The following is a 10,350-nucleotide window of genomic DNA, read 5'->3' as shown; positions in this document are numbered from 1 at the left end:
GTGTGCGTTCACTATTAAGATGAATTCATATTCAAGATTCACACTGGTTTGACTATGGCTTTAACTATGAGAGCTTGGACAAAACAAAAATACACACACTTTTCAATCTATACTGCAACAATAAGCAAAGCAATCCACTTTTTAAAATTGAAATAACCACTTTCAGATGCACCCATATTTCTGATTGGGTGGTGGGTCAACAGTGGGCGGTAACAGTGAGAGGTGGGGAGGGGTGGCTAAGAGTTACCTTTGGAGTGGGGATCTGGACAGCCATGGGAGGGGTGGGCAGCAGGCCAGCAACAGATGCATGGAGGGATTGGGGGTGCATGGGTCTCATAGCACCCTGGAACAACAGGAGTTTAGGGAAACAAGGAAAGGACAAGAGGTACAGTTGAAGTAGGAAGTTTACATACACCTTAGCCAAATAATCAGTTTTTGTCCTAGTAAAAATTCCCTGTCTTAGGTCAGTTAGGATCACCACTTTATTTTAAGAATGTGAAATGTCAGAATAATAGTTGAGAATAATTTATTTCAGCTTTTATTTCTTTCATCACATTCCCAGTGGGTCAGAAGTTTACATACACTCAATTAGTATTTGGTAGCATTGCCTTTACATTGTTTAACTTGGGTCAAACGTTTTGGGTAGCCTTCCACAAGCTTCCCACAATAAGTTGGGTTAATTTTGGCCCATTCCTCCTGACGGAGCTGGTGTAACTGAGTCAGGTTCGTAGGCCTCCTTGCTCGCACACAATTTTTCAGTTCTGCCCACACATTTTCTATAGGATTGAGGTCAGGGCTTTGTGATGGCCATTCCAAAACCTTGACTTCGTTGTCCTTAAGCCATTTTGCCATAACTTTGGAAGTATGCTTGGGGTCATTGTCCATTTGGAAGACCCATTTGCGACCAAGTTATAACTTCCTGATGCCTTGATGTTGCTTCAATATATCCATGTAAATTTCCTCCCTCATGATGATCTATTTTGTGAAGTGCACCAATCCCTCCTGCAGCAAAGCACCCCCACAACATGATGCTGCCACCCCTGTGTTTCACAGTTGGGATGGTGTTCTTTGGCTTGCAAGCCTCCCCCTTTTCCACCAAACATAACGATGGTCATTATGGCCAAACAGTTCTATTTTTATTTAATATTTCTCCAAAAAGTACAATCTTTGTCCCCATGTGCAGTTGCAAACCGTAGACTGGCTTTTTAATGGCGGTTTTGGAGTAGTAGCTTCTTCCTTGCTGAGCGGCTTTTCAGGTTATGTCGATATAGGACTCGTTTTACTGTGGTTATATATATTTTTGTACCCGTTTCCTCCAGCATATTCACAAGGTCCTTTGCTGTTGTTCTGGGATTGATTTGCACTTTTCGCACCAAAGTACTTTCATCTCTAGGAGACAGAACGCATCTCCTTCCTGAGCGGTATGACAGCTGTGTGGTCCCATGGTGTTTATACTGGCGTACTATTGTTTGTACAGATGAACGTGGTACCTTCAGGTGTTTGGAAATTGCTCCCAAGGATGAACCAGACTTGTGGAGGTCTACAATTGTTTTTCTGAGGTCTTGGCTGATTTCTTTTGATTTTCCCATAATGTCAAGCAAAGAGGCACTGAGTTTGAAGGTAGGCCTTGAAATACATGCACAGGTATACCTCCAATTGACTAAAATGAGGTCAATTAGCCTAACAGAAGCTTCTAAAGTCATGACATCATTTTCTGGAATTTTCCAAGCCGTTTAAAAGGCACAGTCAACTTAGTGTATGTAAACTTCTGACCCACTGGAATTGTGATACAGTGAATTATAAGTGAAATAATCTGTAAACAATTGTTGGAAAAATGACTTAGGACATCTACTTTGTGCATGACACAACTGACTTGCCAAAACTATAGTTTGTTAACAAGAAATTTGTGAAGTGGTTGAAAAACGAGTTTAAATGACTCCAACCTAAGTGTATGTAAAGTTCCGAATTCAACTATATAAAGGAGTATCAAGGACAACTCAGGTTTGAATTTGTACAATATGAACTTATATTACAACAGATTCACAACTAGGTTTAGTGGTTGAATAGAAAACCTTATAATGTGCATGTATTGAAAGAGCATCTTCCTCCCAATCTGTCTGACCAGTGGTCTTACCCCGTCAGTGAAGCCAGACTGTTGGTTGGCATGTTCCAACTGCTTCTGAAGGGGTATTCCAGCACCAGGGATGAATCCTTGCTGGGAGGTGAAGTGACTGTGAACAGCGTAGCCAGGCTGTTGAGGAAGGTACTGCATGGCCTGGAACGCAGACACACCTGGACAGGAGACAGACAGCAAGAGTCAGACTTTGGAAACTAATACTGCAGGATGCTGTCATGATTAGCAATTTTTATTATTACATAGTCCACAATGGAATTTCCTGTCGGAGGCATTAATATTCAGCTTGCACACACATGCTACCTCTGATCTGGGAACTATTGGCGAAGCTGACGGGTACAGAGGGGCTGGGGGCGTAGCTGGAGGGGTGCTGTGTCTGGGCCACGCTGTAGCTCTCGTGGACTGACTGACTGCCACCGAACTGGCCGTGCTCTGCCAGGCCAGCACTGAATCCAGGCTGGCTCTGGTAGTGGCGGCCCTGTGGGGCGAGGAGAGTGAAACGGTCACTCTATAAGAGGTCACACAGAGCATGGGTTATGTGTGTGTTGTTGACATCACCGACAGTTACTATGTTTCAGTGGATGTTTTTTTAAACTATAGAGTTAAGGATTTGATTCCAGCTTGGGCCGAATGCTGATGCCTGGAACTCACTTTATTGACACTATTGATGCCAAGATATACAATTGAAGTCGGAAGTTTACATACATCTTAGCCAAATACATTTAAACTCAGTTTTTCACAATTTCTGACATTTAATCCTAGTAAAAATTCCCTGTCTTAGGTCAGTTAGGATCACCACTTTATTTTAAGAATGTTAAATGTCAGAATAATAGTAGAGGGAATTATTTATTTCAGCTTTTATTTATTTCATCACATTCAGGTGGGTCAGAAGTTTACATACACTCAATTAGTATTTGGTAGCATTGCCTTTAAATGGTTTAACTTGGGTCAAACATTTTGGGTAGCCTTCCACAAGCTTCCCACAATAAGTTGGGTGAATTTTTGCCTATTCCTCCTGACAGGGCTGGTTTAACTGAGTCAGGTTTGTAAGGCCTCCTTGCTCGCACACGCTTTTTCAGTTCTGCCCACACATTTTCTGTAGGCTTGAAGTCAGGGCTTTGTGGTGGCCACTCCAATACCTTGACTTTGTTGTCCTTAAGCCATTTTGGCACAACTTTGGAAGCATGCTTGGGGTCACTGTCCATTTGGAAGACACATTTGTGACCAAGCTTTAACTTCCTGACGGATGTCTTGAGATGTTGCTTCAATATATCCACATAATTTTCCATCTATTTTGTGTAGTGCACCAGTCCCTCCTGCAGCAAAGCACCCCCACAACATGATGCTGCCACCCCCGTGCTTCACGGTTGGGACGGTGTTCTTCGGCTTGCAAGCCTCCCCTTTTCCTCCAAACATAACAATGGTCATTATGGCCAAACAGTTCTATTTTTGTTTTATCAGACCAGAGGACATTTCTCCAAAAAGTACAATCTTTGTCCCCATGTGCAGTTGCAAACTGTAGTCTGGCATTATTATGGCGGTTGTGGAGCAGTGGCTTCTACCTTGCTGAGTGGCTTTTCAGGTTATGTCGATATAGGACCCGTTTTACTGTGGATATAGATACTTTTGTACTTGTTTCCTCCAGCATCTTCACAAGGTCCTTTGCTGTTGTTCTGGGATTGATTTACACTTTTCGCACCAAAGTACGTTCATCTCTAGGAGACACAACACGTCTCCATCTTGAGCGATATGACGGCTGCGTGGTCCCATGGCGTCTATACTTGCGTACTACTGTTTGGATGAACCAGACTTGTGGAGGTCTACAATTGTTTTTCTGAGGTCTTGGCTGATTTCTTTTGATTTTCCCATGATGTCATGCAAGGAGGCCAGAGTTTGAAGGTAGGCCTTGAAATACATCCTCAGGTACACCTCCAATTGACACAAATGTCAATTAGCCTATCAGAAGCTTCTAAAGCCATGACATAATTTTCTGGAATTTTCCAAGCTGTCAACAGTCAACTTAGTGTGTCAACATCTGACCCACTGGAATTGTGATAAGTGAAATAATATGTCTGTAAACAATTGTTGGAAAAATGACTTTTGTCATGCACAAAGTAGATGTCCTAACCGACTATAGTTTGTTAACAAGACATTTGTGGAGTGGTTGAAAAACGAGTTTTAATGACTCCAACCTAAGTGTATATAAACTTCCGACTTCAACTCGAATTGAAAAGTTTGCTTGATAAAAAGATGGCCATTACACTATCGACATCTAGTGGTTAGATGAGACATTACACATACAGAAGGCCACCCAGTTGGACTCACCGGGATGACAGGTGTTGGAAACAACTGCTTACTGCGCTCCGACATGAGAGCCCCGGGCCTGTTGTGACTGACTGGACTGCCTGATAGAGGTGTTAGAGAGAACAAAAAAGTGATGAGGGAGTATGGTGTAGTGACCGGCGGGAACCTCAGAAGTCATTTGTGGATAGACTAATTGTGGGCCAGTGCCACATATATTGAATTCATGTGTTCAAAGTAAACAGCTTGTGATAAATGCGTCTGGAAAATGACCACGTTATTTTGATGTTCATTTAATGTAATTGCTTCGGAGATGACAGTCATGAACAGGTGTATAGCTTACCTTGGATGTTGAGGAGATGCTGTCCTGTGTGCATAGTTAGACTGGACTGGTAGCTGGCTGATGTCAGTGTTGTGATGTCACTGCAGGAGAGGTAAAAACAGATGAGATATCTGACAGGAGATTTCTAACAATCAGCAAATCCTTTATATATGGCCTTATTAAAATCTCTGTCCTACTCCAAACTGGGAGGGTTGCATTTCAATAATCTAATGTGGCCTATTGACCTTATTTCATCAAGGTTCACTAACATTAAGGAAGCTTGACTATTGAGATGCACCTGAGGAGTCAGAGGCTCCCTTCCTCTCACCTGTGCTCCTTCCTGCGCCTCTTCTCCTCCTCGTGCAGGACCTTCTTCAGCTGGAGGAAGAGCTGATGCTTCTCCTCCTGCAGTCCCTGCAGCTTCTCCCCCATCTTCATCACCTGTGAGGAGGAAAAGGGAATGTAAGAGAGGGTTAAGGTGAGATAGCCCATCCTCTGAAGTTAGTTATCTCCCATCTGTTTGTTATGACGTTCTCTGACCTGTTCTTTCGTCTCCTCCAGTGACATCCTCTCCTCTATCTCTTTTGTTCTCTTTCGCTCTTCCTCCTCCTTCATCTTCTGCTCCATCATCTTGTCCACCTCTTCCTCCTCTAAGATTAGGAAGAAAAGAGACCAATTACAACAACTTAATTGTGGATTTTGTTCTCTCTTCTTCCTCTTTCATCTTCTGCTCCATCATCTTGTCCACCTCTTCCTCCTCTAAGATTTGGAAGAAAAGAGACACCAATTACAATGACATAATTGTGGGAAAAATCTGGCTTTTTGGTTATGTTTGGGAAGAAATGCAGTAGTCAAGCCAAGCCAGCCTTGTGATATCTCACCCTGTCTTTTGCGATCTCTTTCTCTCATAATGTGCTTGTGGAGGGCTCTGGCCATGGCGTTGGACAGCTTCGGTCTGTCCTGCAGAGCAGGCATGGTGACAGGAAGTGGAGGGGCCAGCTGAATGCAGCAGAATCAATTGAGAAAATATGGGAAGTAAATATAGTTACAGGCAACAACAGCAAAAGGTGACAATTATTTGCTAGAAACTGACACTTGTTTTTTAATTTTTTATATTTACTTTGTTTTTTTATAGAAATAATAAATTGCATGCATTCACCCCCACCTAGCTAACGTTGCATTGCATCTGATCTGGCTATGCTAGCAGCTAACTAACGTTACATTGTTAATGTTAGATCGATGAAGGGCCAGCAGGCGCGAAGTTGTAAACAGAGAACTTACTTTCGTTGCTTTGCGAGTATTCCAAGATGAAAACTTTTGTCTCCGCTTGGTGTGTGTGTTTTGGTGTGGATTATAAAGCGGAACATTTGTTATGCTATGAAAAACTAACTTTGTTTCTATATTATGAATTTCGTGTTCATAAATTAGTTTTTTTCCCCGAACTGATACACTTCCGGTGTGAAAGGACGCTTCCTGTTTTGACGTCAGTGAAACCCTGGGAGTTGGGGTTTCTATTCAGTACTTCCCAGGGGACCTTGAGAGTAAAAGTAAAGATACCTTAACAGAAAATGACTCAAGTAAAAGTGAAAGTCAGCCAGTAAAATACTACTTGAGTAAAAGTCAAAGTAAGTATCAAAAGTAAAATACAGTATACTTACATTGAGTGGCTGCTGCCAACACACTGACTCAACTCCAGCCACTTTAATAATGGAAATGGATGGAAATTGATGTAAAAATATATCACTAGCCACTTTAAATAAGGCTACTTAATATAATGTTTACATACCCTACATTACTCATCTCATATGTATATGTATATACTGTACTCTATATCATCTACTGCATCTTTATGTAATACATGTATCACTAGCCACTTTAAACTATTCCACTTTGTTTACATACCCTACATTACTCACCTCATATGTATCTGTACTCGATATCATCTACTGCATCTTGCCTATGCCGTTCTGTACCATCACTCATTCATATCTTTATGTACATCTTCTTTATCCCTTTACACTTGTGTATATAAGGTAGTAGTTTTGGAATTGTTAGGTTAGATTACGTGTTGGTTATTACTGCATTGTCGGAACTAGAAGCACAAGCATTTCGCTACACTCGCATTAACATCTGCTAACCATGTGTATGTGACAAATAACATTTGATTTGATTACTTAATTGAACCAGTTTCCTGTCTTGCTAAGCTGTCCTGTCTTGTGTTTGGGATCATTGTCATGCTGAAAGACCCAGCCACGTTTCATCTTCAATGCCCTTGCTGATGGAAGGAGGTTTTCACTCAAATCTCACAATACATGGCCCCATTCATTCCTTCCTTTATACGGACCAGTCGTCCTGGTCCCTTTGCAGAAAAACAGCCCCAAAGCATGATGTTTCCACCCCCATGCTTCACAGTAGGTATGGTGTTCTTTGGATGCAACTCAGCATTCTTTGTCCTCCAAACACGACCAGTTGAGTTTTTATCAAAAAGTTATATTTTGGTTTCATCTGACCATATGACATTCTCCCAATCTTCTTCTGGATCATCCAAATGCTTTCTAGCAAACTTCAGACGGGCCTGGACATGTACTGGCTTAAGCATGGGGACACATATGGCACTGCAGGATTTGAGTCCCTGGCGGTTACTTTGGTCCCAGCTCTCTGCAGGTCATTCACTAGGTCCCCCCGTGTGGTTCTGGGATTTTTGCTCACCGTTCTTGTGATCATTTTGACCCCACGGGGTGAGATCTTGCGTGGGGCCCCAGATCGAGGGAGATTATCAGTGGTCTTGTATGTTTTCCATTTCCTAATAATTGCTCCCACAGTTAATTTCTTCAAACCAAGCTGCTTACCTATTGCAGATTCAGTCTTCCCAGCCTGGTGCAAGTCTACAATTTTGTTTCTGGTGTCCTTTGACAGCTCTTTGGTCTTGGCCATAGTGGAGTTTGGAGTGTGACTGTTTGAGGTTGTGGACAGGTGTCTTTTATACTGATAACAAGTTCAAACAGGTACCATTAATACAGGTAACGAGTGGAGGACAGAGGAGCCTCTTAAAGAAGAAGTTACAGGTCTGTGAGAGCCAGAAATCTTGTTTGTTTGTAGGTGACCAAATACTTATTTTCCACCATAATTTGCAAATAAATTCATAAAAAATCCTACAATGTGATTTTCTGGATTTTTTCCCCCTCATTTTGTCTGTCATAGTTGAAGTGTAACTATGAAGAAAATTACAGGCCTCTCTAATCTTTTTAAGTGGGAGAACTTGCACAATTGGTGGCTGACTAAATACTTTTTTGCCCCACTGTATGTGATGGTACGCAAGGTTTGAAATTATGTTTAAGTTAAATATATCTGTTTGGGTAAATTTGCAGTCAACAAATTATTTATAATTATGTTCTGGCTTCCTTACCATCCACTCAAGAAAAAGCATTATCCCACGGCTGAATCAAGTTGATGATCCCTGGTATAGATGATTTAGACTCTAATGGTGAATAACCCTTTAAAGTAATTTATATTAATAATGTATATACAGGTTGTTCATAGTAGTCATTTCCATTCCTTCAAGGGGCTCTCCAGTGTTCATTCCTCACAGGCAAGTTCTTCCACACTGACCTAGACAAACCATTTCTGTATGGACCTCGCTTTGTGCACAGGTGCAATGTCATGCTGAAACAGCAAAGGACCTTCCCCAAACTGTTGCCACAAAGTTGGAAGCACAGAATCGTCTAGAAGGTCATTGTATGCTGTAGCATTAAGATTTATCTTTACTGGAACTAAGGGGCCTAGTACGAACCATGAAAAACAGCCCCAGACCATTATTCCCTTACAGTTGGCATTAATCATTGGGACAGATAGCGTTTTCTTAGCATTCACCAAACCCAGATTTGTCTGTCGGACTGGCAGATGGTGATGCGTGATTTATCACTCCAGAGAACGCGTTTCCACTGCTCTAGAGTCCAACTTAATATATATATATTTTTCTATATAACCTTTATTTAACTAGGCAAGTCAGTTAAGATCAAATTATTTTTTACAATTACTTCCTACACCGGCTAAACCCAGACGACGCTGGGCCAATTGTGCGCCGCCCTATGGGACTCCCAATCACAGCCGGGTGTGATACAGCCTGGATTCGAACCAGGGCGTCTGTATTGACGTCTCTAGCACTGAGATGCCATGCCTTAGACCTCTGCGCCACTCGGGAGCACCAATGGTGTCGAGCTTTACACCGCTCCAGCCGACACTTGGAATTGCGCATGGTAAACTTAGGCTTGTGCGCGGCTGCTTGGCCATGGAAACCCAATTCCACAAAAATCCTGACAAACAGGTATTGTGCTGACATTGCTTCCAGAAGCAGTTTGGAACACGGAAATGAGTGTTGCAACCGAGAACAGACGATTGTTATGTGCTACAGAAAGGTGGCGTCCTATGACAGTGCCGCAATGAAAGTCATTGAGCTCTTCAGTATGGACCATTCTACTGCCAATGTTTCCCTATGGAGATTGCATGGCCGGTGTGCTTGATTTTATACACCTGTCAGCAACAGGTGTGGCTGAAATAGCCAAATCCACTAATTTGATGGGATGTCCAAATACTTTTGTATATACAGTACCAGCCAAATTTTGAACACACCAACTCATTCAAGAGTTTTTCTTTATTTTTACTAAACTCAGCAAAAGAAGAAAGTCCTCTCACTGTCAACTGACTTTATTTTCAGCAAACTTAACGTGCAAATATTTGTATGAACAGAAGATTCAACAACTGAACAAGTTCCACAGACATGTGACTAACAGATATGGAATAATGTGTCCCTGAACAAAGGGGAGTCAAAAAAGTAACAGCCAGTATCTGGTGTGGCCACCAGCTGCATTAAGTACTGCGGTGCATCTCTTCCTCATGTACTGCACCAGATTTGCCAGTTCTTGCTGTGAGATGTTACCCCACTCTTCCACCAAGGCACCTGCAAGTTCCCGGACATTTCTGGGGGGAATGGCCCCAGCCCTCACTCTCCGATCAAACAGGTCCCCGGCGTGCTCAATGGGATTGAGGTCCGGGCTCTTCGCTGGCCATGGCAGAACACTGACATTTCTGTCTTGTAGGAAATCACACACAGAATGAGCAGTATGGCTGGTGGCATTGTCATGCTGGAAGGTCATGTCAGGAAGCGTACCACATGAGGGAGAAGGATGACTTCTCTGTAAGGCACAGCGTTGAGATTGTCTGCAATGACAAGCTCAGTCCGATGATGCTGTGACACATTGCCCCAGACCATGACGGACCCTCCACCTCCAAATCGATCCTGTTCCAGAGTACAGGCCTCGGTGTAACACTCATTCCTTCGACGATCAACGCAAATCCGACCATCATCCCTGGTGAGACTAAAACATGACTCGTCAGAGAAGAGCACTTTTTGCTAGTCGTGTCTGGTCCAGTGACGGTTTGTGCAGCGTTGTTGCCGGTGATGTCTGGTGAGGACCTGCCTTACAACAGGCCTACTACGAGTCCTCTGTACAGCCTCTCTCAGCCTATTGCGGACAGTCTGAGCACTGAAGGAGGGATTGAGCGTTCCTGGTGTAACTCTGGCAGTTGTTGCCAT

The 10,350-nt window shown here is 42.8% G+C and overlaps 2 protein-coding genes across 4 annotated transcripts in view; one reads left to right on the top strand and one right to left on the bottom strand.

Moving 5' to 3' along the window:
- LOC124014167 (G protein pathway suppressor 2-like) overlaps positions 1-6,234 on the bottom strand; it is a 6,776-nt gene extending 542 nt beyond the window's left edge. Inside the window, exons 1-9 of one of the 3 annotated variants that reach the window (XM_046328922.1) lie at positions 6,039-6,234; positions 5,639-5,756; positions 5,298-5,407; positions 5,086-5,198; positions 4,779-4,858; positions 4,460-4,539; positions 2,438-2,642; positions 2,135-2,292; positions 248-343 (exon numbers count right to left, since the gene is read on the bottom strand). In XM_046328922.1, coding sequence (XP_046184878.1) covers positions 248-343; positions 2,135-2,292; positions 2,438-2,642; positions 4,460-4,539; positions 4,779-4,858; positions 5,086-5,198; positions 5,298-5,407; positions 5,639-5,732 — 936 coding nt within the window. In that variant the 5' untranslated portion in view covers positions 5,733-5,756; positions 6,039-6,234. Of the gene's footprint in view, positions 1-247; positions 344-2,134; positions 2,293-2,437; positions 2,643-4,459; positions 4,540-4,778; positions 4,859-5,085; positions 5,199-5,297; positions 5,517-5,638; positions 5,757-6,038 lie in introns of all 3 variants that reach the window. The other 2 variants (XM_046328925.1, XM_046328924.1) reach the window with 2 other exon arrangements.
- The window catches only part of LOC124014168 (eukaryotic translation initiation factor 5A-1), an 18,143-nt gene extending 11,779 nt beyond the window's left edge, over positions 1-6,364 (top strand). The window contains exon 6 of the mRNA XM_046328927.1: positions 5,124-6,364. The gene's annotated coding sequence lies outside the window, so the exon portion shown is untranslated. The remainder of the gene's footprint in view (positions 1-5,123) is intronic.
- The last annotated feature ends 3,986 nt before the right edge of the window (positions 6,365-10,350 follow it).

This window comes from Oncorhynchus gorbuscha, linkage group LG25, assembly GCF_021184085.1.
Source record: "Oncorhynchus gorbuscha isolate QuinsamMale2020 ecotype Even-year linkage group LG25, OgorEven_v1.0, whole genome shotgun sequence".
Lineage (NCBI taxonomy): Eukaryota > Metazoa > Chordata > Actinopteri > Salmoniformes > Salmonidae > Oncorhynchus > Oncorhynchus gorbuscha.
This window is presented reverse-complemented; position numbering and strand designations above follow the sequence as displayed.